We start from the raw sequence: 26261 nt of genomic DNA on the forward strand, positions 1-26261 counted from the left end.
TTTTGAGACTGTCAGAAATCACTACCCCTAAATTATGTGCAGCTCTTGGAGGTGCAGTTCTTGGCTCACAATCAGGAGGTTTTGAGTCTGATCTTAGGAAGAGGCAGATGTAGGGTCTCCTGCTTTTGTAGGGGGCCAGTAATGATGAACCTTTTTTCCCTCGGGTGCCGAAAGTGTGTGCGCGTGCACTATCATGCACATGCAAGTACTCAAGGCCATAATTTAATGCCTGGGGAGGGAAAAAACGGCCTCTCCCGCCCTGCAGAGGCCCTCTGAAGGTCGGATTTGACCCATTTCCCAACTTCCGGTAGGCCTCATAGGTAAAGTGACCAGATTTTAACATTGGTAAAGTGGGACACCATTGACCGGGGGCGTGTTTCTTGATTAAAAATCACTTGTTTAACTAGCACTAGCACGCACTACGATGTGTATCATCTGAGAGACAGTTACAAGATGTTTTTTGTCATTGCCAATGCCAAAAAATTGCCATTGTTCATTAAGTCCAAACAATGGTGGTCGAATTCTAACAACTGATCAACAATGCAAACTTTGATAAGCAGTTCTCAACAATTATTTGTTATTATTAAAGTTTAACATTATAAAATTAACAAATATAATATAAAATTCATATCCTGGCAAAATAGCCACATAGCCGCCGAAAACCGTATATTCCCTTCCCGTTCTCTTGCCGTTCCCTGGCTTGTCATGCATTCTTTCCAAAAATCCGGACTTTTTAAAAATGCTGCAGGATGCGGGACAAATTGTTAAAAATTGAGACTGTCCCACCAAAAGCGGGACGCCTGGTCACCTTACTCATAGGCCCATTTTTTGCCTTCCCCAGGCTCCAGAGCAGGGGTCCCCAAACTTGGCCACTTGAAGACTTGTGGACTTCAACTCCCAAAATTCTCCAGCCAGCTATGCTTGCTGGAGAATTCTGGGAGTTGAAGTCCACAAGTCTTCAAGTCACGATGTTTGAAGACCTCTGCTCCAGAGGTTTCTTCCACTCCTCTAGAAGCCTACTGGAGGCCGAAAACATCTTCCCAGAACCTCCACGGGAGCTGAAATTCAGCTGGGTGGCACATACATGCGCACTGCAGCTGAGCTAGGGCAACGGCTTGCATGCCGACAGATATGCTTCCATGTGCTACCTGTGGCACAAATACCATAGATTCGCCATCACTGTTATAGGCTAATGCTACAGATAGAACTTTGCCCGTGCACTTGGCTATTGATCACTTAAAAGAAAATACTGATCTCCTCACATGAGGAGGAAAATTAAAGTCCCTAATAATTTGGAGTTATAAATGTCAGAATTAGAACCTGAGGTAATATTCCAGTTACAGTGGAATAGAATGTAATTAGTGTAAATTAAAAGGAATGCTGAGTCATGGTGGATCAGCAGAATATGCTATTGGTTAAGAACTGTATATACTGTAATTCACCTTTGCATAGGTATGGTTAGTCTAGTTTTAATAGGAAAGTGAACACAAGAACAAGGGGACACAATCTGAAGTTAGTTGGGGGAAAGATCAAAAGCAACATGAGAAAATATTATTTTACTGAAAGAGTAGTGGATCCTTGGAACAAACTTCCAGCAGACGTGGTGGATAAATCCACAGTAACTGAATTTAAACATGCCTGGGATAAACATATATCCATCCTAAGATAGAATACAGAAAATAGTATAAGGGCAGACTAGATGGACCATGAGGTCTTTTTCTGTTGTGAGACTTCTATGTTTCTATGTTTCTAGTCTGTGGTTAGTCTGTGATTGATCTACGATTGTGGTTAATGGTGTGTCATCTAGTAAGATAGTGTTGGTGTTATGTAAATAGAACATAGAGACTATAATTTTTCTATGAAGAAGAAGTAAAAGTCTTCTCAAGAATTCCTGCAGTATTGTCTTCATTCTGAAATGTCTCCAGTTCCTGATATTGTATCTGAGTCTGGGTGGGCAGCTTCTGACCGCAACTCCGACAATAAATTCTGATAATGATTGTAGGTAAAAGTGGGCGTTTTACAGTAAGACTTGAGAAACAGGATCAACCACTGTGTTTGAACATGGACAAGTATGATTTTCGTGGGAGACTGTAATATTGGCTACTTGTCACCCTGATGGGTAATACATCAACTTGAACCAGAAACCCCTCCCACTCTTACTTTATTCTCCACATGATACTCTTATTTACAACATTCAATGTATTTTACCTGGCCAAGAGAAACGTAGAATTTTCTCATAATCAAATCATCTTCATCTTCCACAGGGCTTTCTATAGGGGGTGGACTTTTTGCGAACCAAGGATAATATTTTTTGTCTATAACAAAACTGATCCCAGTTTTACTCCATTCCACCTGTGAAATAAGTTTAGCTAATCTACAGGGAAGTGACAAATAGTATAAAAGTAATTTAAGGTTACCCAGATATTAACATCAACAAAACTACTAATATTTTACAGAAACCAAAAGCTCAAAGGCATTATCTTAATTCATTATAATATAATAGTGTAATCCTATTCAGAGTTTTAAATGCTATTTTTTAACTTTAGAGTTTTAACCTTATTTTTCTCACCACTGAACTGCATTTGGGGTGGGAAGAGTGTTATGTTCATTTAAAGAAGTAAAGAGAAATTCACTGATTGGTTAAGACGCGGCTAGTTTTAGGTTGCCACCAAAAATAAACGGTTGTCAGGGAAGTTCCCGCGTTTAAGAAAAAGTATAAATAGGGCAACAGATTAGCCGTTGCCCTTGTTGGGAATTAACTGTTGAGAGGACCAGTTGGATGTTATGCCTTCCGAAATAAATATGTGTTGAACAGTAAGAGTCTCCTGTGCAGTGATTTAACAGTGGCGACGAGGAGGTCGAACTCCCGCTGAAAACCATGAGCTTGGTCATGGCTCAACCGCCGCCTTTCTACAATCCAGAATCAGAGCCATGGACATCTTACATGTCCAAATTTCGCATTTTTCTGCAAGCAAGTAACCTGCAGGATGCTGATGACGACAGAAAGCGAGCCATATTTTTAAATTATTAAATACAAAGATGCCAATAACATTTTCCATGTAACAAAAGGATTATATTATGTCTTCCTTAAATACTGCCAATATTTGTATTTTTAAGAATAGCATATAGATTGATACACTCATCAAATTAGGTAAAAAATATGGTAAAATAAGATATAATGCAAGACATGTTTAAATCGATTGCAGTAGTACTTAAATATAGACTTTTAGCTACACAATTGCTTGTAAAAGTTACATAGTGAGAAGCTATAAAAATAAGGTTAATTTCATTGCTATTATTCTCATAAGCCATTAAAATTATATATGTGTGACCAAAACAATCCAGATTTTGTTGTTGTTTATAAGAGAAACTTGCAGTTTTAAAACTTAGATTCTAATTAGAAGTCAAAATACCTGTATTCAAAGTAGCAATCACTCTCTAAAAATGCTGGAAATCTATTCTTTTTAATCCATTCAATAGCTTGTTCTCGATTCAGACTCTAACAAAAGAAAATATATTCTTTAAGTTTTATTTGTCATATTATTAACAAACAGGATGGTATAAGCCAACAATTTGCATTCCCTAAGCAAAGGATGAAATCTGAAAAAAAGACCTGTTTCGGTTTTATGGAATTGTACTAGATACTAGAATGATATCCTCTGGCATTCTGTGACATTCTGATTCTGCCATAAAATGCATTTTGATAGAGTAGCATAAAATTGTTCCTTTCTTGGTAGAAGTTGCCTCTCCCCTCCTGTGGCTTACTGATAATGGTTTCTGGGAAGGCTGAACATGGCTTCTTTACTTTAGCCAATATTTCTGTATGTAATCAAATAAATTCGTAATTATTTATGCTCAAAACAAATTCCATGCTCTTGTCTCTGTATCCATGAGAAAATAAGACAGGCCAAAGTCATATTTCTCATATTAGTGGAAAGCAGCTTCCAAGATGTCAATTTTATAAAGGAAAACTATACTGCTCAAAAAAATAAAGGGAACACTCAAATAATATATCCTAGATCTGAATGAATGAAATATTTTCATTTAATACTTTGTTCTGTACAGAGTTGAAATTGATTACCAATCAGTGTTGCTGATTTACTTGGAATTATATTGTGCTGCTTAAGTGTTCCCTTTGTTTTTTTTGAGCAGTGTATATTGAATCCTATATTGCATTCATCATTTAGGATTGCACTATAAATAGTGTTGTTGTTATAATTCATAGTTCCCAAACTTGGTGTTATCAAATGTATTGCAACTACAGTTTTCAAAATTTCTAGCAATGATTTGAATAGATTAGCTGAGAATGCTGGCAACTGCAGATCCAAGACATCAGAAGCTGAAAAAGGCAGTGATAATTGTTTAGCTGAGTGTTGCTCAATATTGGTGTATTTCAGAAGTATAGTTTTCAACTCCCAGACAGTAATTTTGCAGAATTCTGGGAGTTGAAATCCACACTTCTTAAAGCCGCCAAGTTGAGAAACACTCGTTTAGATAATGAAATGCATTTATTATTATTATTATTATTATTATTATTATTATTATTATTATTATTATTTAGATTTGTATGCCGCCCCTCTCCGCAGACTCGGGAATGTGTGCGAATGTTTGAATGGAGGGAAGGAAAGTCATGATAAGTGGGTTTATTTTCTACTTCCATGCTTGAACAACTCCTCCCAAAACCCCTCTCAAAAGACACAGTCTTTTGGCAATGATGTACAAAAGGTTTGGTTTCAGTTTTCAATCTTTGCATAATCCCATTTGGAGTTTGAAATGACTCATTTCATACCAGTGGTGGGTTGCTCCCGGTTCGGCTGGGTTCTAAGAACTGGTAGCGCCAGAGGCAGGAGGCTCCGCCCACCCAACCAGGATGCTTCTGCCCATGCGAACTGGTAGTAAAGGGGTTTAGAACCAGTGATGGGCTACCAAAATGTTTACTACCACACTGTGGGCATGGCTTATGCATTTTGTTTCAACATCTTTCAGTGCAAATTGGGTACTCTGGGGTGGAGTTCCAAATTTAGCTACCAGAACTGCGTTCCTGACCTCAGAAGTTCGGAGGTGGGGTTTCAAGGACTTCCATGTTTTTGCGATGGTGTGATTTCGCTGAGGCTTCCTTCGCTGGGAAACTCCATCTCTGGACTTCCGTTGCTAGCGGAGCGCCCGTTTTTGTGATTCTGTGATTTCCCTCCTGGGATTTCCCTAAAGCATCACAAAAATGCGGAAGTCAGGAGGTGGGATTTCCCATGGAGGGAGCCTCAGGGGAATCCCAGGATCGCAAAAATGGGTGATCTGCTTGCAACGGAAGTCCGGAGGTGGGGTTTCCCAGTGGCGGCGGTGGGTTCATAAGGCAAAAAAAGTTCGTAAGAAGAGGCAAAAAAATACCGAACCCCAGGTTCGTATCTCGAAAAGTTCGTACGACGAGGGGTTCGTATCACGAGGTACCACTGTACAAGCTTAAATCTTGTCAAATCCATGTGTGTGGACCTATTTCATGGAGGGATCTTCGCTGGGACAGAACAATATACAACAACAATATAGTGCAAATTACACAAAATAGGCAATCTGCATTAAGGATATCACAGTACACGACATCTTCAAAGCTTATATTAGACGTTACGGGCACACATATAAACTCTGACTTTCAGATTTGCTCACAGAAGTTGGGGTGGAAAAGGGAGGGGATCCCGATTCACTGATTCCATACAACTTTCTTCCCAGGGTGACTCTGAATGTAGATAAAGTTTTAATTACTCCTTTTGAAGGAGCTATTGTTCTAGGAAAGTCAATGTCTTTGAAACTCATAAACACCTGGTATAATCGGAGGACTCACTGCAGGATCAGAAGGGTTTAATATCAATCTGATGGATTAAATATGGAATCCCAATTAATACAGCAAGATTTCCGAGTTGGTTGTATATCATATTTCTATGAATGCTTCTTAAAGGCACAATAATAACACCAATTTATTCTTACCTTGGTTGCATAATTCGGATTAAAACTGAATGTCGAGGAAGGGGGAGTGCTAATATCTTTCGAAAAAGGGATTTGTATCTTTGGCTGCCTTGTAACATCATAAATCGGATTTCGAGGTTTGTGATCCCGAAGCATCTGTTTTAACTGGTTTTCCATGCACTGTGGAACATCACTAGCAACTTCAAAAATTCCAAAATCGGGATTATATTGAATTGGCTCTGCAAACGTCTATAAACATGAAAAGTGAAAAATTAGGATTCAGAAACAGAAGAACACCCAAGGGATAAAAATCTAACCACGTCTTTTATAAATAAACTGATGGCCAGGAATTCTGTTTGTATTCCTCTTAAGTTATGTGATAGTTTAATTTTAGATGGTGTCTCCCTCTTGGCTATATTTTTATAGCTCTGAAAAGCTTTGCTTTTCTAACTTGCTAGACCAGCGACTTCTGCCTATAAAAAAATTAACATACCCGCTATTAATGCCATCCAGTAGAGTCACAGAGAAATTAATGCATCTTTACAATTTACGGCCATTCAAGTGCCCACCACTTGATCCATTCTGCAGTAATTGATGTGTTATTTCATAAAAAGAGGAAATATGATTAACTTTTTAGCATTCTTGGAGCTTACAGAAAATGTACCTATAAGTACATTTTTAAAACTTGAAATTTCCCCAACTGGTAGAATTTACCACTATCCTCTGAGCATTCAGGGCTAACCAGCAACATTGTGCTGTCTGATGAGAGGAAAAAGCTTGTAGATTCTTCTTGGCAAGAAAATAAAACAGTGATAAGAAGTAACTATCAATTTCCTGCCTTTTCCTGACTGCTTAAATTAGCTGCCTGAAGTAGCTCCTTCTTTCTTTTTGGAATTGGCCTGGAGATAACAAAGTTATTATTCATAAGTATCATAAATTTGTGATTACTAACATTTCTTGTGGGGAAAAATATGCAATGTACTAACGATCAGTCCAAAGTTTCTGTTTTTATTTAATTTGGAGGGAATACAAATTAAAGTAACGAAAAGAATAAACTTGTAATTCCAAATCATTGGAGATATGCTGGTTTATGAGAATATGTGAACAAAGCATGGTAAATTCTACAATCTGGAACTATTTTAACAGATGCTAGATAATTTTAGTTATGTGTTATTTATATAGAAAACTAACCAAGGATAACATTAATTAATCACTTGTATCTATTTTTAATTTCAACTCTGGCAATGGAGCCCAAAGACCCATTTTCCAAAATGCATTCCAATTAATTAAATTGAAAACATCTGGATCTTCTAATGTAATAAAACAGATGCCAATAACAATGTTTTAAATATAAACTGTATTGTCATCTTGGATGCTTGACTACCAATCAATTATAATGTATATAAAGGGATGGAATGAAAGGAGTAATAGTCTTCGCCAATAAGCCTAGGCCAAACTACTAAATTAATCAAAGGCACATGTCTCAATCCAACAAGTGACTTCACTTTTCTGAACTGGATCCTACACATGCAAGGAAGCTCCGAGCTTGGGAGGTGTCACATTTGACATCTCAGAGCTCTGAACATATGCTGACCAGTTGAATCCAGTTCCTCTCCTTCAGTACAGCTGAATCAAACTGCAATCACTTGCAATCAACACGGGAAGATGGAGGGAAATCTTTGTGGGTAAAACCCACTCCTTATATACAAAGGTCTAATGCACATGCATCAAATAAGCAATATATTAAAAATGTGTATACGATAATCATGAGTTACCAACTGTCTTCTGATTTAGTCAAACATGATCCCAGCACATATTGAAAACTCTACAAAATGTGCTATGATTAGGATGTATTCAGATTCATTCCTAGATCTCTCAATGTTGGTATGTCTCGGTATAGCTAGGCTATGAGACTTCATTGTGCGGGCCCTGAAAAGGTCTACTCTGTGCTATTTATATGGTGATCTGATCCAACCACAAATGTTTTATATTAGGTTTGTTCTGTCTCTCATCAGTTTTACCCATGTTTCTTTCCATATGGTATTATGATGGCTGGACTAATCTTCATCAAGTTTTAAAGAAGCATAAAATGAAGATCTTTTATTGCATATGCATATATTAAATATATATTTACAATTTAATGTGTGTGCGCCGTGGTGTGTGTATTCTAAATCAAATCAAAATTCACATTTCCAAAAGGAACAGGGTGTATATTAAAATGGAAATGGTAACTTCTGAACTGAGAAATCTAAATGGTAATAGTTCCAATCAGCACCTTAACCAGAAATATGTGGCTTTGGTCAGTTTGTATTGGAGTTCACAAAAACAATTTTTTTTAAAAAAAGTCCAAGTTGTTATATCCATTTGATATAATTCAGAACAATTTAAGGACTACTTCTGTAGCTTAATAGTAGATCATCCAGTGGTCGGCTGCATGAAACAAAAGTGCCAATTTGCAGGATGGTTTCCAACATTGTAATGTATTAAAAACATTTCTTTTATTGAAATATTTTCTTGTAGTAAAGTGAACTATTAATAGCATCATGGATTTTTTACTTCAACCCATATACCAATTTGTATGCCTGGGAAACAAACTGTAATCAGGTTTCTATAGGCATTGTACTAGATAATTTCTATGATGAGCTGCAGCAAAATAAAACTAGACATATCTGAAAGTCCATATCAAAGTTTATTTGATTTACTTACTTACTTACTTATTTATTTTATTTATTTATTTATTAGATTTGTATGCCGCCCCTCTCCATAGACTCGGGACAGCTCACAATAATAACAAGAACAGTGTAAGAACAAATCTAATAATTTAAAAACACTAAAAACCCCATTATTAAAAGCAAACAAACACACAAACAAACATACCATGTATAAACTGTATAGGCCCGGGGGAGATGTGTCAGTTCCCCCATGCCTGACGACAGAGATGGGTCTTAAGAACTTTACAAAAGGCAAGGAGGGTGGGGCAGTTCTAATCTCCGGGGGGAGCTGGTTCCAGAGGGTCGGGGCCACCACAGAGAAGGCTCTTCTCCTGGGTCCCGCCAAACAACATTGTTTAGTCGACGGGACCCGGAGAAGGCCAACTCTGTAGGACCTAACCGGTCGCTGGAATTCGTGCGGCAGAAGGTGGTCCCGGAGATATTCTGGTCCGATGCCATGAAGGGCTTTATAGGTCATAACCAACACTTTGAATTGCCCGGAAATTGATCGGCAACCAATGCAGACTGCGGAGTGTTGGTGTAACATGGGCCCATGATTGCTCTCGCAGCTGCATTCTGCACGATCTGAAGTTTCCGAACACTTTTCAAAGGTAGCCCCATGTAGAGAGCATTACAGTAGTCGAACCTCGAGGTGATGAGGGCATGAGTGCCTGTGAGCACTGAGTCCCGGTCCAGATAGGGCCACAACTGGTGCACCAGGCGAACCTGGGCAAACGCCCCCCTCGCCACAGCTGAAAGATGTTTACTTACTTACTTACTTACTTACTTACTTACTTACTTACTTACTTACTTACTTACGTACGTACGTACGTACGTACTTACTTACTTACTTACTTACTTACTTACTTACTTACTTACTTACTTACGTATTTGTCAAACATGTATAGGATGGTAGTAGATTGTATAAATATAACATGAATAAAAAAGTAATGATAAAAGAGGACAATAGGACAGTAGGATAGGGACAGTAGGAACAATGGTGCGCTTATGCACGCCCCTTACTGACCTCTTAGAAACTGGGAGAGGTCAACTGTAGAAACTCTAAGGTTAAAGTTTTTGGGGTTTGGCGAAGAAACCACAGAATAGAACAAGCTGAGAAAAGTTAGTGCTGAACAGGTCAAGAATTCTCAGCAGAGATTCTTAAAAGTATAAGAGTTTCTTTCTGTTTTAGCCTTTCCATTCCCTGCACCGCTGTTGCCTTAACATTTGCTGAGGTTTCCAGCATGAAATAATTATAACATTCTCCCGAGGGAACTTTCTGTAAGGCTTCTAATACATGTACTGCTTTGGAAACACAGTTTAAGATTTGTGATGATGGGCAGGCAGGCAAAAGGGATAGGGTAAGTAAGCCAGAATACATTGCATGAGTCATATATTGTATATACAGTATAAGAATATATTGTAACAATCCTAGTCAATCAATTTTATTGGGTTAACTATAAGGAATGTTGGAGCAATATGTGTCATACTTACTGGGAGACCCAAAAATTCATTGAAGAAGTCTACAAGTATATTGTCAGTTGCTAAATACTCTTCCTGCGAGAACAGAGAAAGGAGGAAAAAATGTCATGTGATGTGATGTGGTAGAATAAGGACAATTCTTTTAGTTGTAGAATTGGTTAAGAAATTCCAACATCGCTGCAGAATAGCAATAGGAGTTACTCAAATTCCACTTTACAGTGTTTTTCTAGCCCTCTTTAAGCAGTTTACAGAGTCAGCATATTGCCCCCAACAGTTTGGGTCCTCGTTTTACGCACCTCGGTGTTGTGGTTGGCTCTGGGCCAACTCCTGCCCCAAGGACTGTGGGGGTGGATGTGGGTGAATCCTCCCAGTGTCAGAGGCCTGTTTTACTGCCGACTGCTTCGGACAGCGAAGCAGCGTTGGAAGCAGGGAATGACTGTGAAATGGGAGCCTCAGAGGGGGTCATGGCAGGCAGCCTATTAGGAAACAATTCATCCTCCTTCTTATCTTCGCTGGATTCAGATGAAGAAGCATTCATTGACGTACACAGCTGCAGAGCAAAGACTAGGAAAGAGCAGCTGCGGAAATACTTTAGAAGATAAGGGAGTTTCACCTGTGGTTGGGTGTGGTTCAACTAATTGGGGCTGCCGTTAAATTGGCATCGTGTTGGCTGCAGATGTGTGGAAGTTTATCCATTCGTGACAGTGGAAGTGGCTTTACTCTCCAGATTCTCCAAGGACTTTCTGTGCTTTGAAATCAGGACTCTGAACTTAAACCATAGTCAAACGTGTGAGTTTGAAAACGTTTGAAGGAGAGTAGCTCTGACGTCTTCACAGCTACTTGTTAATTGCTTTGTGTTTGTTTCTTGTTTTTTCACCGCATTCAAGTCTGTTTGCTTTGAAGGTGAGCCCTTTGACTACCAAAAGGGTGTTTTGCTTCTATTTTCCTTTGGATAAAGACAGTGTTCTTGACTTTTCATGTGTGTGTGCCTGCTTTTTCTACCTTTGCACTTAATTGAGGGCTCGTGCCAAGAACCAGCAGAACACTCAGAAGGATGGAAGCAGTGATGGGCTCCTATGGGTACGGTCAGGTATGCAGAACCAGTAGAAAAAATTTGGTTAGGTACGCAGAACCGGTAGAAAAAAAATGATTTTTTTTTTCTTTTTTCCCTTCTGGGCTCTGGGTATGTTTTTCCTATCGCAGTAAATGTGGTTGAATGTGTATAATTTTAGAAGAGTTGTGGGTGCAATATGTACATACATATACAGTTTATATAGTGTATATTTTGGTGTGCCTGTGTGTAATATGTATGTACACATATGGCATATATACATAGAATTAAATTGTCTATTTTGGATGTTCAGTAATAGTAAATAGATAGGAAAATGGTATCTCTTTGAGGCAAGGAGAGGCCAGGTACTCTAACCCTAACCCAAACCCTTGACATGAGTGACATCAAGTTGGCCATCTTTAACCCAGTCACATGACCTTTAAGCCACCCTGGTCATATGGCCAGAAAGCCACACCCACAAAATAAGCCACACACACAGTGTGGTAGTAAAAAGTTTTGCAGCTCTTCATTGGATGGAAGGCTGAGTCCACCTTGACCGTAGTGAGATTTGAACTGCCAAATTGCAGGCAGGCAGCTCGTAGGCAGCAAAAATAGCCTGCAGTACTGCACTCTAACCATTATGCCACTATGGCTCTGATTCTTGTCCACATCAGGTCAGATTCTGGTCCACCTATATGAGCGTTACCAGACTTATTAATAATATGCAGCTAAACTGGTAGATTCTTCAGCTGACCAGAGCCTAAAGCCAACATCTTCCCTGTCACTTAACAATGGTAGTTTCCCAACAGGCAAGCATCATTCTCAAGCCAGACCCTTCAGCCTAATTTCAGTGAAAGTAAATCATTACGCCTCTAGTTCAAGATATTGGAATCTTTATCATAGCAAGATTTTATTCTATTATATTATATCCAGCTGTGCCTCCAGGTTGACTATGTTGGCTGGGGAATGAAAGGAGCCGAACATCAAAACATCTGGAGTAGTAATATATTTTGATTTATTTCTTTTATTTGACAGCTTCAACTATATTTCTCTTAAATTTTATATTTTGGGATACATTGGTTTTGTAACTTTAGCAACTCTACCTGTTCAGTTTTCCATTTTCAATTTGGTTATCAATTGAAGAACACTTAAGATTAGATTTAGGTGCAACAGCTACCCTTCCTCAACGTGATTCTTATATCTCCAATGCAAATCAAGTTCATTTGCATTAGGTAGTGATTTGAAAGAGGACAAATCTTAGCAAACCTCTAAGATTAATGGGGAGGGAGCAGCGGCACCCTTAAAATGAAACAGAAGCCTATATATTTAAAGGTAGAGGTTTTTAGTTATAGTAAAAGAAGGAATAAAAGAAAAATAGATATTGAGGAAATTATCAAAGAAGGGGAGAAAGCAATAGGACTAAAAAGGAAGTTGATGGAAAAATAAGTTATAATGATTAATTTTAAAAAATTAGTGGTTGAACTAATTCGGTTGTGAAGCCAGATGACAAAATTATAACTTTTTAAAATTGGAGGTGGTGTTATTTTCTTTTCTTTTTAAAGTGTCTATATACTGTATGTAGTTTTAAAAGACTTACTGAACATTTAGAAAGTCTATTATTATTATTATTATGTCAATGCAACACAGCAAACGAGATCACTATGCTGGATTTCGTATTTCATCACCAGTCGGGCGCTTCCCAAGCACCTAGGACTGCGTGAATATAGCGGCGAATTATGTTTGCCGATCCCAGTAAAGCATCCTTTTGCAATTGACAGATGGAGATTTTGTCAATTCCGATGGTTTTCAAGTGTCCGCTTCTATTATTATTATTATTATTATTATTATTATTATTATTATTATTATATTTGCTTTTCTTCTTTTTTCTTCTTTTGGGGAGAATAGTTAAGGGAATTATATAATACCAGTCTGCAAATTTGAGAGGGGAGATACTCTGGAAAGGTTTAAGAGGATGAAAGAGGAAGTAGAAAGGAAGAGAAGGAGAGAGAGGTAGAGGAGTGAAGGTGTAAGTAGGTAGGAGGAGGAGTTGATGAAAGATTGAGGGGAGTTTGAGAGAGAATAATGGAAAAAAATGGACATGGAGGTGGTAGAAGAAGAAGGAAATTTGGATTAAATATGATAAATATATGATTTCTGTAATATTGGATGGTGTGTGTGTTTATGTGTGTGATTTTTTTGTCACATTTTTTAATTTTTTATTTTGTTCATATATGTACGTATATGAAATTGTGTATGGTAGAGAAAAAATATTTTTTAAAAAAATGAAACAGAAGTCTCCCACTGGCAGCGAGCTTAGCCTTAGTGTTTCGAAGACTTTGTGTGAAAAATGTTATTAAAAACAGGTTGTTGCATCCTGTAGCATATTTTCATATTTTCATTACATTTCATCAATCACAGTGGGCTGATGACAACACTGCAAATGATGGGATATGACAAAAAGGAATGTTAATGGCTTTATTGGCCCAAGAAGCCCATAGAAAACAAATCCCTTATTAGTTAGGGAATTTGAAGTGGGCGAAAATATGCAGACGTTTATGTGTTATTAGCCCATGTTATTGAAAATACTAACTGCAAACCTTTTCAATTTTATGACATTATTCATATGACTTTCAAAACTGTGTGGGTGTATACATGTGCCTTTGAGTCAATATTAACTCCTGGTAAGTGCCTGGAAAAATTCCTAGAGTTTTCTTGGCAAATTCTTTTTCCAGAAATAGTTTACTATTTTATTTTGAATCTTTTTAAAACCTTTATCATTTCTATAAGAATTATATTTGCATTCCCATTTGAATATTTAATCTACTTTTATTATTCCCTTTGTAATAGTACTAGCGTCAGAATAATGTAAATATTAGGAAAGCAAATCTCAAGTGTTAGGATAAATCTCAAGACGGGAGAAAAAAACCTACATTTCATATTTAACACAAAGAGTTAGCAGCCAAATGTCCCAAAAATGCTTTTTCAAGAGGCAACTGTAGTTTGCAGCAGAGGCGGAGTAACGACACGGACATAGAGAGCTGGATTTAAAATTGGGTCATTTTATTAAATAAATTTGCATAATTTATTCATTAAATTAGCATAATTTAACTAAACCTAACAAGGACCTGCAGGGTCAAACAATTACTTCCGGGGCGGAAATGACATCAGAAAAACTTCCGGGGCAACTATGGGCATAGCTCCATGCTGATCCAGGTGAAGGGCCCCGCCCTCACCTGGATCCCAGCCATGCACCTGCATGTGGGAGGTCTCTCCGTCTAACCCCTACAAGGGGATAAAAATGGGCGGGACCCAAGGACAGGTTCCCCCCAGTTGCTCAGATTGAACTAAAGGCACCATGAGCCTTGGAGAGAACCTGTCAATCATCCCCCAAAGATGCCCAACGGAGAACACGCAGTTGCTAAACACCACCTAATTTCCGCCCCTAACCTGCCTACCCAAATGACCAAAGGTAAGCCAATTTTAGACTAATCGGGGAGCAAAGCACCCCCTAACCATCCATCCATCACCGCAGTGTGGAATAGGCGAAAAAACGGTCGTAGAAAATACCGAGACCACCAAAAATTCCTATTCGGCCCCCAAAGGGCGACCCACAGTGGCACACTGAAAAATAGGGAGGGCGGGCGGGTGTTCGCTTGCTCGTCGTCGGGGCGAAAAGGAGGCCCCAAGCCTGCTCAGCCTCTTTTATAGGGCTGGCAGGCCCCGCCCCCGACGACATCATCGGCCTGGGCCGATGACACAAAATGGCCAGGATCTTGCGAAATCTCGCGAGATCCCGGCATTCAAAATGGCGGCTGTGCCGAGGGCAGTGTCTCCCTGGCCCTGCAGCAAATCCGGGCCGGGGGGTGAGTCACCGGCCGTGCATTCTGATTTCTTTCCTTTGAAGACATTTCACTTCTCTTGAGCTGAAGAAACCTATTGGATGAGAAGCGAAACGTCTTCAAATGAAAAATCAGAAAGTCCAGTTGCCTGTTGAAAAAGCACCTTTGGGACAATCATGACCGGAATGACAGACAATCTCCACAGATATTTAACAACCAAATATTTATTCTTAATATTTTAAACTTTATGAAAATCCTGATTGAATAATAATTGAATATTCAACATTCACTGAATAGTGAACGTTGTTTTTAAAATGCTGATTTATATATTATATAAATCTGAGCTTCAAAAACACAGATCATCAATAGACGGCAGTAAATAGAAATAGAAATTATAAACCAGTTGCTGCTATCTAGTGGATGTTTGGATTTTTGCAATCCAAGCTTTACTGAATGTGCAACATGTCCATATTTGTGCTATGCATTCGTGTTGTTGTAGTGTCAACAGCAGTTTTGGCGAGTTAGATATTATCAGGAATAACAATGCATGAAAAATACCTTTCCCATGATAACCGTCACCATGAATAGCTTTCCCATTAAAGAAAGAAATTCTGTTGTTCAGACAGTAGGGCACTATGAATGTGTGAGGAGAAGGAAATCTGAATAAAGATGGAAATCCTGCAAATTGGCTTGGAGGAACCCATCTCTTTTACTATGGAATGAAAAGCATTTGATTCGGTGGAACTTTTTTTTGATTCAAAATATTCTGTCATCAATAACATGGTTGCATGAAACCACGCTTGCATAATTAAAGAGATAGAATCAAGATCACTTCACATTTAAAACTCTCATCTCTGCAAAAACATGCATATAAGATACTAGAGATTGGTTGTTGTAACTGACTAGATAAATATAAATAAAGGGCAGGGAGAGTTAAATGTCAGTTATACTCTATCAGCATAACTGCTCTATCTGAAAATGTGTCAAATACTAGAGAATTACTGTAAATTACTATGTTCAACAATTTGCAATGAGGCAGGAAAAACAATTTAGCAGTACAGTACTTACAAATTCATTCTCTCTTATGGAGGGAGGCACTGAAACATAAACAAAAATAGTATTAATAATTTATATTCAATAATGAAAGTTCCCTGGACCAATTATGAAGTTATTAAAGTTGTTCAGACAAAATTATTTATTATTTATTTATTATTTAGATGTATATGCCGCCCAATCCCAGGGTACTTACTTACTTACTTACTTACTTACTTACTTACTTACTTACTTACTTACCTACCTACTTACCTACCTACCTACCTACTTACTTACTTACTTACTTACTCACTTACAAACATACACATTCTAAACATGTTGAAAATATCCTATATGTTTGTTTGTTTGTTTGTTTGTTTATTATTCGACTTCTATGCTGCCCAATCCTGAAGGACTCAGGGAGGCTTACAACAGCAGTATGAATACAATAAATAGATACAAAACAGTAAAAGAAATCGAACATTATCTAAGGCTAAAACATTAATAAACTTGTTTGTTTTATTAGTAGCCAATTATCAGTTATGGCAAAATAAGTTATCAGTAAAATCAGAATAGCTAATCATTAATCATAAGCCCCCACCCTCAAAATCAATACACTAATCATAAGTTTCTGTTCACACAACTAGAAACAGCAATGACCAAATAAATCATACACCTGGATAGTTCCTTCCTTGTAAAAACACTATTTTACTTGCTTGTTAAATGCAAGTAAGTAAAATAGTGAGGAATTTTGGAGACAGATCTCTTTATGGGGGTCTTTTGTTTTAAAATATTCATGCCAACATATAAGATATTTTCAACATGTTTAGAATGTGTATGTTTGCCATTAAGCAAGGAGAAAGCCAATTTTTAAATGGTTCCTGTCCTGCGTAAAAAAGCTTGTTGGGCAGTTCTTAGCAAGTTATTGTTAGGTTGATAAAACATTTCATCTATGGATTTCTACATATTTTAACAAGAAGCTTTAAAATATGTAGAAAGAAGAACAAAAAGAACTCTGATTATTTCTCTGAATCTGCTGGCAATCCTATAACAAGTTCTAATATTTTTTTAAATATCTCATTTTCTAAATGCTAGTTTTGTAAGACAGATGTCAACGAAATGATCACTGTGTGATTTAGTCAAAATTGGTCAAAATTGGTGTCCATTAATGTTCATTATGACTTGCTGAATTACCGTAGCTTTCACTGAAGCCTAATAGATTTTGAGTTCATTCAGTTAAATTTCTAAGCAAATGTCAGAAGTATTTTTGAGAATTAAATAATTCAGAAGAGAAAAACAACGAACTTGGATCTGAGAACCTTTGGTGGATGATAGGGTATCATCTGCTGCTTTCTATATGTTGCTGACTGCCACAGGAGCAGTTATGGGCCTTCCCAAATACGCTCATGTTTCTACAGCATTCCGTGAGCTGCATTGACTGCCGATTAGATTAGATTAGATTAGATTTATTGGATTTATATGCCGCCCCTCTCCGAAAACTCGGGGCGGCTCACAGCAAGACAAAAAACAATATATAATGACAATCCAATACCCACCAATCCAATTTCAGTTTTAAGCTAAAAATTCACAAAAACAACCCCAAGTATTAAAACAAATAAACAAAACACACATACAATCAATCTAATACCAAAACAACATGGGCAAGGGGGAGATGTTTCAGTTCCCCCATGCCTGACGGCAGAGGTGGGTTTTAAGAAGTTTGCGAAAGGCAAGGAGGGTGGGGGCAATCCTAATCTCAGGGGGGAGTTGGTTCCAGAGGGTTGGAGCCGCCACAGAGAAGGCTCTTCCCCTGGGTCCCGCCAGACGACATTGTTTAGTCGACGGGACCCGGAGAAGGCCAACTCTGTGGGACCGAACCGGTCGCTGGGATTCGTGCGGCAGAAGGCGGTCCCGAAGGTATTCTGGTCCAGTGCCATGAAGGGCTTTATAGGTCATAACCAACACTTTGAATTGTGACCGGAAACTGATCGGCAACCAATGCAGGCTGCGGAGTGTTGGAGTGATATGGGCATACTTAGAGAAGCCCATAATTGCTCTCGCAGCTGCATTCTGCACGATCTGAAGTTTCCGAACACTTTTCAAAGGTAGCCCCATGTAGAGAGCGTTACAGTAGTCGAACCTCGAGGTGATTAGGGCATGAGTGACTGTGAGCAATGACTCCCGGTCCAAGTAGGGCCGCAACTGGCGCACCAGGCGAACCTGGGCAAACGCCCCCCTCGCCACAGCTGAAAGATGTTTCTCTAGTGTGAGCTGTGGATCGAGGAGGACGCCCAAGTTGCGGACCCTCTCTGAAGGGGTCAATAATTCCCCCCCCAGGGTAATGGATGGACAGATCGAGTTGTCCTTGGGAGGCAAGACCCACAGCCACTCCGTCTTGTCTGGATTGAGTTTGAGTTTGTTGACACCCATCCAGGCCCCAACAGCCTCCAGGCACCGGCACATCACTTCCACTGCTTCGTTGACTGGGCATGGGGTGGAGATGTACAGCTGGGTATCATCGGCATATTGATGATACCTCACCCCATGTCCTTGGATGATCTCGCCCAGCGGTTTCATGTAGATATTAAATAGCAGGGGGGAGAGGACCGACCCCTGAGGCACCCCACAAGGGAGAGACCTCGAGGTCGACCTCTGACCCCCCACTAACACCGACTGCGACCGACCAGAGAGGTAGGAGGAGAACCACTGGAGAACAGTGCCTCCCACTCCCAACCCCTCCAGCCGGCGCAGAAGGATACCATGGTCGATGGTATCGAAAGCCGCTGAGAGGTCAAGGAGCACCAGGACAGAGGACAAGCCCCTGTCCCGGGCCCGCCAGAGATCATCCATCAACGCGACCAAAGCAGTTTCCGTGCTGTAGCCGGGCCTGAATCCAGACTGCCGAGGACCTAGATAATCGGCTTCTTCCAAGGACCGCTGGAGTTGAAGTGCCACCACCTTCTCGACAACCTTCCCCATAAAGGGAAGGTTGGAGACTGGACGGTAGTTATTAAGCACGGCTGGGTCCAGGGAAGGCTTCTTGAGGAGGGGGCGCACAAGTGCCTCCTTATAAAGGGCCGGGAAGGACCCCCTCCCCAAGGAGGCGTTGACAATCTCCTGGACCCAGCTCCGTGTCACCTCCCGACTGGCCGAAACCAGCCAAGAGGGACACGGATCCAGTAAACAGGTGGCGGAACTCACAGCTCCAATGGCCTTGTCCACTTCATCAGGTGACACCAAGTCAAACTCCGCCCAGACAGGTGGACAAAGACGTTTAGCCCCAGTCGCCTCAACTGACTCGTTGTCAGTCGACTCTGTTTTACAATTGGAGTCGAGGTCCGCCCGGATCCGAGCGATTTTATCAGCGAAAAACGTGTTAAAGTCCTCAGCACTGCTCTGCAAGGGCTCCCCAACTCCCCCCTGATTAAGAAGGGAGCGGGTCACCCTGAACAGAGCGGCTGGGCGGGATTCCGCTGATGCAATCAAGGCGGCATGGTACGCGCATCTTGCCGCCTTGAGCGCCACTTTGGATTAGTCTCCAAACACAATTCAAAATGTTGGTTATGACCTATAAAGCCTTACATGGCACCAGACTACCTATGGGAGCATCTTCTGCCTCACATATCCCAGCGACTGGTCAGGTCCCACAGAGTTGGCCTCCAGGTTCTGTCAGCCAGACAATGCTGGCTGGCGGGGCCTAGGGGAAGAGCCTTCTCTGTGGTGGCCCCAGCCCTTTGGAACGAATTCCCTATAGGGGTTTGCACTGCCTTCACTCTCCCCGCCTTCCATAAGGTCCTGAAAACCCACCTTTGCTGACAGGCTTGGGGTCACTGAGTTGCAAATATCTAGCTCCAGCCAATGATTGAATGTATGGATGGATGTTACTGATTAAATTTTAAGTACTGGAGTTTTAAGACAGTATTTTAAATGTAGATTTTAGTGTAGATTTCTAATTTTTTTAATGCATAAATTTGCTGTAAGCTGCCCTGGGTCTTAGGAGAAGGGAGGCATAGAAATGTAACTAATAAGTAAAATAAATAATAAATAAACAATTCTTTATAGCAGGTGTCTCGAAATTTGGCCACTTTAAGACTTGTTGACTTCAGCTCCCAGTGCTGGCTGGGGAATTCTGGGAGTTGAAGTCCACAAGTCTTGAAGTGGCCAAGTTTGGAGACCCTTGCTTTATACTCACCCTAGCTAATGTGAAGGAAGCAGAAATTATAGAAACAGCAGATTCCTCACTTTTGTCCCTGTGTCAGCATGGGGACCTATGTTATGAGTCATAATCTTTCCTGTGTTCCATATATATCAGTGGTTCTCAAACTTTCTAATGCTGCAACCCCTTAATACAGCTCTTCATGTTGTGGTGACCCCCAACCATAAGTCTAGCACCAATTCTTCCAACAGACCTTTAAGCTGATTGGCAGGAAGGTCAGAGGGACACCCCCACTGTAAATGCCTGATTGGTCGGATTGTAAAAATATGTTCCAAGGCTCCAGAATAGAAGCTTTAGTTCCTAACACCAGGGGAAATTTGTCTTTTCCTATGGTCTTTGGCAACCCCTATGAAACTGTCATTTGACCTCCAAAGGGGTCCTGACCCCCAGGTTGAAACCCACTGATATGTATACAATGGAAACCAGATCCCATTTATAAAAATGGCATATTCATGCTTAAAACTATTTCATTTGGGTGCAGCAGCCCAACTGAAAATTAACCAGAATTAAGCTTTCATTTATTTCAATGAGGTTAGAGCAACTTCATTCTTAGTAACTAAGATTGTGTTCTTTCGTTTCATCAGGCTGCGAAACCGATTCTGCATTTATACAACCATTTGCCAACACTGGGTCAACAACTAGCCAATCTTAATTGACCCTGACAAAACCAAGCAGGGTTAGTACTTCTGCTAAAGATTAGCACAAGATCTCAGGACAGATAGGCTTGGGGTGGGTGGGAAATCTTCTTGGAAAAAGCCAATGGCAAGCCTTATAGCTGCTAAGACACTGGTTCTCAACTTTCCAATGTCCTTAATGCAGTTCCTCATATTGTGGTGACCTCCAACCATAAGTCTAGCATCAATTCTCCCAAGAGAGCTTTAAGCTGATTGGCAGGAAGGTCAGAGGGACATCCCCACTATAAACGCCTGATTGGTCAGATTGTAAAAATATGTTCCAAGGCGCCAGAATAGAAGATTTAATTACTAACACCATGGGAAAATTGTCTTTTCCCATGGTCTTAGGTGACCCCTGTGAAATGGCCGTTCAATCCCTAAAGGGATCCCGATCCCCAGGTTGAAAACCACTTTGCTAAGAAAATTGTTCGATCCAACACAACTCAATGGAGATTTTTATCATTTGGAAATAATTTGAACATTATTCATGAAAAGCAGAATGGGTTAGTGGGTGAGGGGGGTCACTTTTAATTTTATACAGGAATTGCAAAGGCGGAAACCCCAAAATTAATCTGAGCGGTGCAGATCAGGACTTCTATGACTTTTTTTTAATGTTCATCACAAAGGTTGTTCTAGAAAATATACTGCTGAAAAAAAATAAAATACATTGTTCCCTCGACTTTCGCGGGGGATGCGTTCCGAGACCACCCGCGAAAGTCGAATTTCCGCGAAGTAGAGATGCGGAAGTAAATACACTATTTTTGGCTATGGACAGTATCACAAGCCTTCCCTTAACACTTTAAACCCCTAAATTACAATTTCCCATTCCCTCAGCAACCATTTAGATTATTACTCACCATGTTTATTTATTAAAGTTTATTAAAAAGATATTTATTAAAGGCAGACGAAAGTTTAGCGATGACATATGATGTCATCGGGCAGGAAAAACTGTGGTATAGGGGGAAAAACAGCAAAGTTTTTTTTTTTAATTAATAGTTTTGAAAAACCGTGGTATAGACTTTTCGCGAAGTTGGAACCCGCGAAAATCGAGGGAGCACTTAAAGGGAACACTCAAAGAACACATCCTAGATCGGAATGAGTGGAATATTTTCATTGAATGCTTTGTTCTGTACAAAGTTGAATGTGCACAACCAGCATGTGAAATGGATTGTTAATCAGTGTTGCTTCCTAAGGGGACAGTTTGATTTCACAGAAGTTTGAATTACTTGGAGCTATATTGTGTTGTTTAAGTGTTCCCTGTATTTTATTTTATTTTTTGGAGCAGTGTATTTCTGATTGCTTTCACTTCTGACCGTGCCCTTTCCTTAGATTCTTAGTGTTTCCCAAAACACGTTCCTTAGTGTTTCCCAAAGTGTTGTACGCGTACCCCCAGGGGTACGGGAAGAGTTTGGTGGGGGTACACTTTCGAAAAAGTTCTGAAATACATCTTCCCTTTTCCAACTTTATATTTACCGGTATGTGAAGTTGCTTTTTCAGCATTAGTAGACATGAAGTCTACCAGGAACAGACTATTAGACGTGGAACCGCATCTCAGATTAAAATTAACAAACAGGGAACCAAATTATGACAACCTGTCATCTCAGCACAAACAATTTCATCCTTCTCATTGATCCAAATAAGTGTTATTTACAATATAACTTTTATAAAAACATAGAAACATAGAAGATTGACGGCAGAAAAAGACCTCATGGTCCATCTAGTCTGCCCTTATACTATTTCCTATATTTTATTTTAGGATGGATCTATGTTTGTCCCAGGCATGTTTACATTCAGTTACTGTGGATTTACCAACCACATCTGCTGGAAGTTTGTTCCAAGCATCTACTACTCTTTCAGTAAAATAATATTTTCTCATATTGCAAGTGATCTTTCCCCCAACTAACCTCAGATTGTGTTCCCTTGTTCTTGTGTTCACTTTCCTATTAAAAAACACTTCCGTCCTGGACCTTATTTAACCCTTTAACATATTTAAATGTTTCTATCATGTCCCCCCTTTTCCTTCTGTTCTCCAGACTATGCAGATTGAGTTCATAAAGTCTTTTGTGATAAGTTTTATGCTTAAGACCTTCCACCATTTTTGTAGCCCGTCTTATTGATATTTTATAATTTCATTTTTTGCTTATTATTATTTTGTGTATGTACCAAAAAGAGAAAAAAAATAAATATATTTTGATTGTTATTAAAATACATCCATTTTTTTTTTTTTGGACGAGGGGTACTAAGCGTTAGGAAAATTATAGAAGATGTTCGCATATGTCAAAAGTTTGGGAAACACTGCCTTAGAACAGTGAGACGACTCTGGAAGGAGGGGGGGGAATGGCAAACGGCGTTTGTCCAGCGTCTGCTTCTTTCCCACCCTCTCCGGATCACGGGGCGGGGTAGCCCCGGGCAGTTTCTCAGTTCGGGCACCTACCGGTGGTGAGCTTCTTCTCTCGCATGGTGAGGACGCGCGCCCGGGCTCTGCAAAAGCCCACGTCCCCTGAGTTGAGTTAAAGCCTCATTCTCCTCCTGCGATCGCGGGTGGAAAGAGGGGAGAGAGAACGACCCTCCTCCGGCTGGGGCTGAGAGAAGAGGTTTCCTTGTTTTCGAACTTGCAAGCCGGCTTTTTGGAGCGCACAGGGGGCTTTGCCAAGAGTTTGCGCTTTGCGCGCACAGCCGAGTTTGCGCGGCCCGGCAGCCAAGCGGGGTTGCTATGGAGCTGAGGGTGACAATGCGGGAGGGAGACGAGGAGGGCAGGCGTTGACACACACACTTACTCACACACACACAATCACGCCAAGGCACGGACATTGGTGGTTAGCGGGCGGAGCGGAGCCTTTTTCTCCACCAACGCTCTCCAAATGGAACGAGGCGAGAGAGAAGCGACGGTCGCCAACTTGAAAAGATCGGGAAAACTTCTCTCCCCGCTGGAAGCAAAAGAAAGGACGGAAGATGGTTATGCTAGCCTCTTTCCGTCCTCCTCGGGCGAGTAAAGTTACCGGCCAAAGTTGGTGCCGGCTTTCTCTCCCTGGTCCCCATCGGCCAGTAACAGGCACACTTTTCAAAGTTTATTTATTTATTAGGGACCTTGCAGGTGATCAAGTCCAACCCCCTGCTTAAGCAGGTAATCCTACAGCACCCCAGCCAAATGACAGTCCAATCTCCTCTTGAAAAGGTCCAAAGTTGGAGAGTTCAGCACCTCCGCTGGCAGGCCGTTCCACTGGTTGATCGCTCTGACCTTCAGGAAGTTCTGCCTTATTTCTAGGTTGAATCTCTCCTTGGTCAGCTTCCATCCGTGGCTCCTCATTTGACCCAATGGTGCCCTGGAAAATAGAGTGACCCCCTTCTCTCTGTGACAACCCTCAAGTACCTGTATATTGCTATCATGTCCCTTCTGGCCCTCCTTTTCTCTAGGCTATCCATGCCCAGTTCCAGCAATCTCTCTTCATAAATCTTGGTTTCTAGTCTCCTAATCATTTTGGTTGCTCTTTTCTGCACCTTCTCCAGAGTTTGACCAGAACTGAATGCAGTACTCCAGATGTGGTCTTACCAGAGTGTTATAGAGTGGTATTAATACCTCTCTGGTCTTGGAATGTATCCCCGTTGATACAGTTTAGGATTGTGTTGGCCTTTTTAGCCGCTGCTGCACTTTGCTGGCTCATGTTTAGCTGATTATCCACCAAGACTCCGAGATCCCTTTCACAGTCCCTACTGCTAAGTAGGGTTCCTCCCAGCCTGTATGTGTGTCTAGGGTTTTTTTTAACCTAAGTGAAGGACTTTACTCTTCTCAAGGTTGAACATCATTTTGTTAGTTTGCGCATTCACTCCCCATCTGAGCTGGTTGCTCTGGAACGCTCGGATAATCATAAAAGGCTGGTCTATCTAAGTGATCGGATGGAGAAATTGCTAAGCAATGTGTTTGTATTTCCCACCAGGTACGATTTGGATGGTCTGATCAAAGATGGAAGTGAAACCTGTGAATCTTTTCTTCTCAACACAGTTGTGATGCATTTGGCAATGGCTAATGACGCTGCCTTGGCGAGGGTCATACTGTGTGGAATTCTTCACCTGCCTCCCACCAATGTTTAGCAATAACCTTTGTAAGTTAGTCACGGGGATTCAGATGAATGGCTGCCTTTTGAGCCAGTCATACACTTCCGTTCATTCATAGAATGTTAGTTAGTTTCATTATTTCCCATTTCATTGCTTATTTGACCCCCTATGACAATCATTAGGTGTTGTACCTCATGATTCTTGACAAATGTCTCTTTTTCTTTTATGTACACTGAGAGCATATGTACCAAGACAAATTACTTGTGTGGCCAATCACACTTGGCCAATAAAGTATTAAATTAGACATTTCAGATTTTTTACTGTGAGAGATTCCTGTATGCGCGAGTTGGAAAATATGTCATTCGACTCCCACAGCGATTTATGGTGGACAATGACAGAATGAAAAATGAAGTGATAATGCCAGACTTTGGTAATTTTACGAGATGATTAGGCTAATTTGGGTAGAAAAAAACCCAAGAAATGATTGCTAGTCGTGCAATGTACTGCCACGAGTCCCAGCGACTCGTTCGGTCCCACAAAGTTGGCCTTCTCCAGGTCCCGCCAACTAGACAATGTCATTTGGCGGGGCCTAGCGGAAGAACCTTCTCAGTGGGGGCCCCGGCTCTCTGGAATCAGCTCCCTCCAGAAATTCGTACTGCCCACACCCTCCTCACTTTCACAAGAGTCTTAAGACTCATTTATGTCATCAGGCTTGGGCCGATTAGATCTTGGCCCCTGGGAAATAAATGTTTGTATGATCGTTGTACCAATGGGTGTGATTGATTTTAATATTTGGGATTTTAGATAGTTATTTAATTTTAATTTAATTGGATTAAAGTTATTGTAATTTATTGTTTTTATGTGTTGTAAGCCGCCCTGAGGCTTCAGAGAGGGGCGGCATAGAAATCAAATCAAATAAATAAACAAACAAATGCCTTAATACATACATACATATATAAATTGCCTTCAGTAGTACAGGGTTGGGCTTTTCAATATCAATTCCCCTACTACTAGGGAAAATGAGTAGGATATATTTGTACAATTATATATTGTGAAATATATATATCAGATGCTGTGTACATATATAGACATTGGTGTGCAAAATGTGTACTTCTCTCCCAATGCAAACTGGTGGGGAAGGTAAGTAGAATCAACCCCTGGAAGAGATTCTACCAGACAACACTGAAATTGATTTGAATGTGGATTTACAAATCCCAAGCTAAAAGAATGATCTGGGAAAAGAATATA

At 40.4% G+C, this 26261-nt stretch overlaps 1 protein-coding gene across 2 annotated transcripts in view; it reads right to left on the reverse strand.

The window, feature by feature from the left end:
- RGS22 (regulator of G protein signaling 22) overlaps positions 1 to 23634 on the reverse strand; it is a 119687-nt gene extending 96053 nt beyond the window's left edge. For both annotated transcript variants that reach the window (XM_070748112.1, XM_070748113.1), the window contains exons 1-6: positions 23395 to 23634; positions 16107 to 16135; positions 10161 to 10223; positions 5977 to 6204; positions 3414 to 3499; positions 2209 to 2374 (exon numbers count right to left, since the gene is read on the reverse strand). In XM_070748112.1, the coding sequence (XP_070604213.1) occupies positions 2209 to 2374; positions 3414 to 3499; positions 5977 to 6204; positions 10161 to 10223; positions 16107 to 16135; positions 23395 to 23419 (597 nt within the window). In that variant the 5' untranslated portion in view covers positions 23420 to 23634. The remainder of the gene's footprint in view (positions 1 to 2208; positions 2375 to 3413; positions 3500 to 5976; positions 6205 to 10160; positions 10224 to 16106; positions 16136 to 23394) is intronic.
- Between the last annotated feature and the right edge of the window lie 2627 nt (positions 23635 to 26261).

This window comes from Erythrolamprus reginae, chromosome 3 (genome assembly GCF_031021105.1).
Source record: "Erythrolamprus reginae isolate rEryReg1 chromosome 3, rEryReg1.hap1, whole genome shotgun sequence".
In the NCBI taxonomy this organism is placed as follows: domain Eukaryota; kingdom Metazoa; phylum Chordata; class Lepidosauria; order Squamata; family Dipsadidae; genus Erythrolamprus; species Erythrolamprus reginae.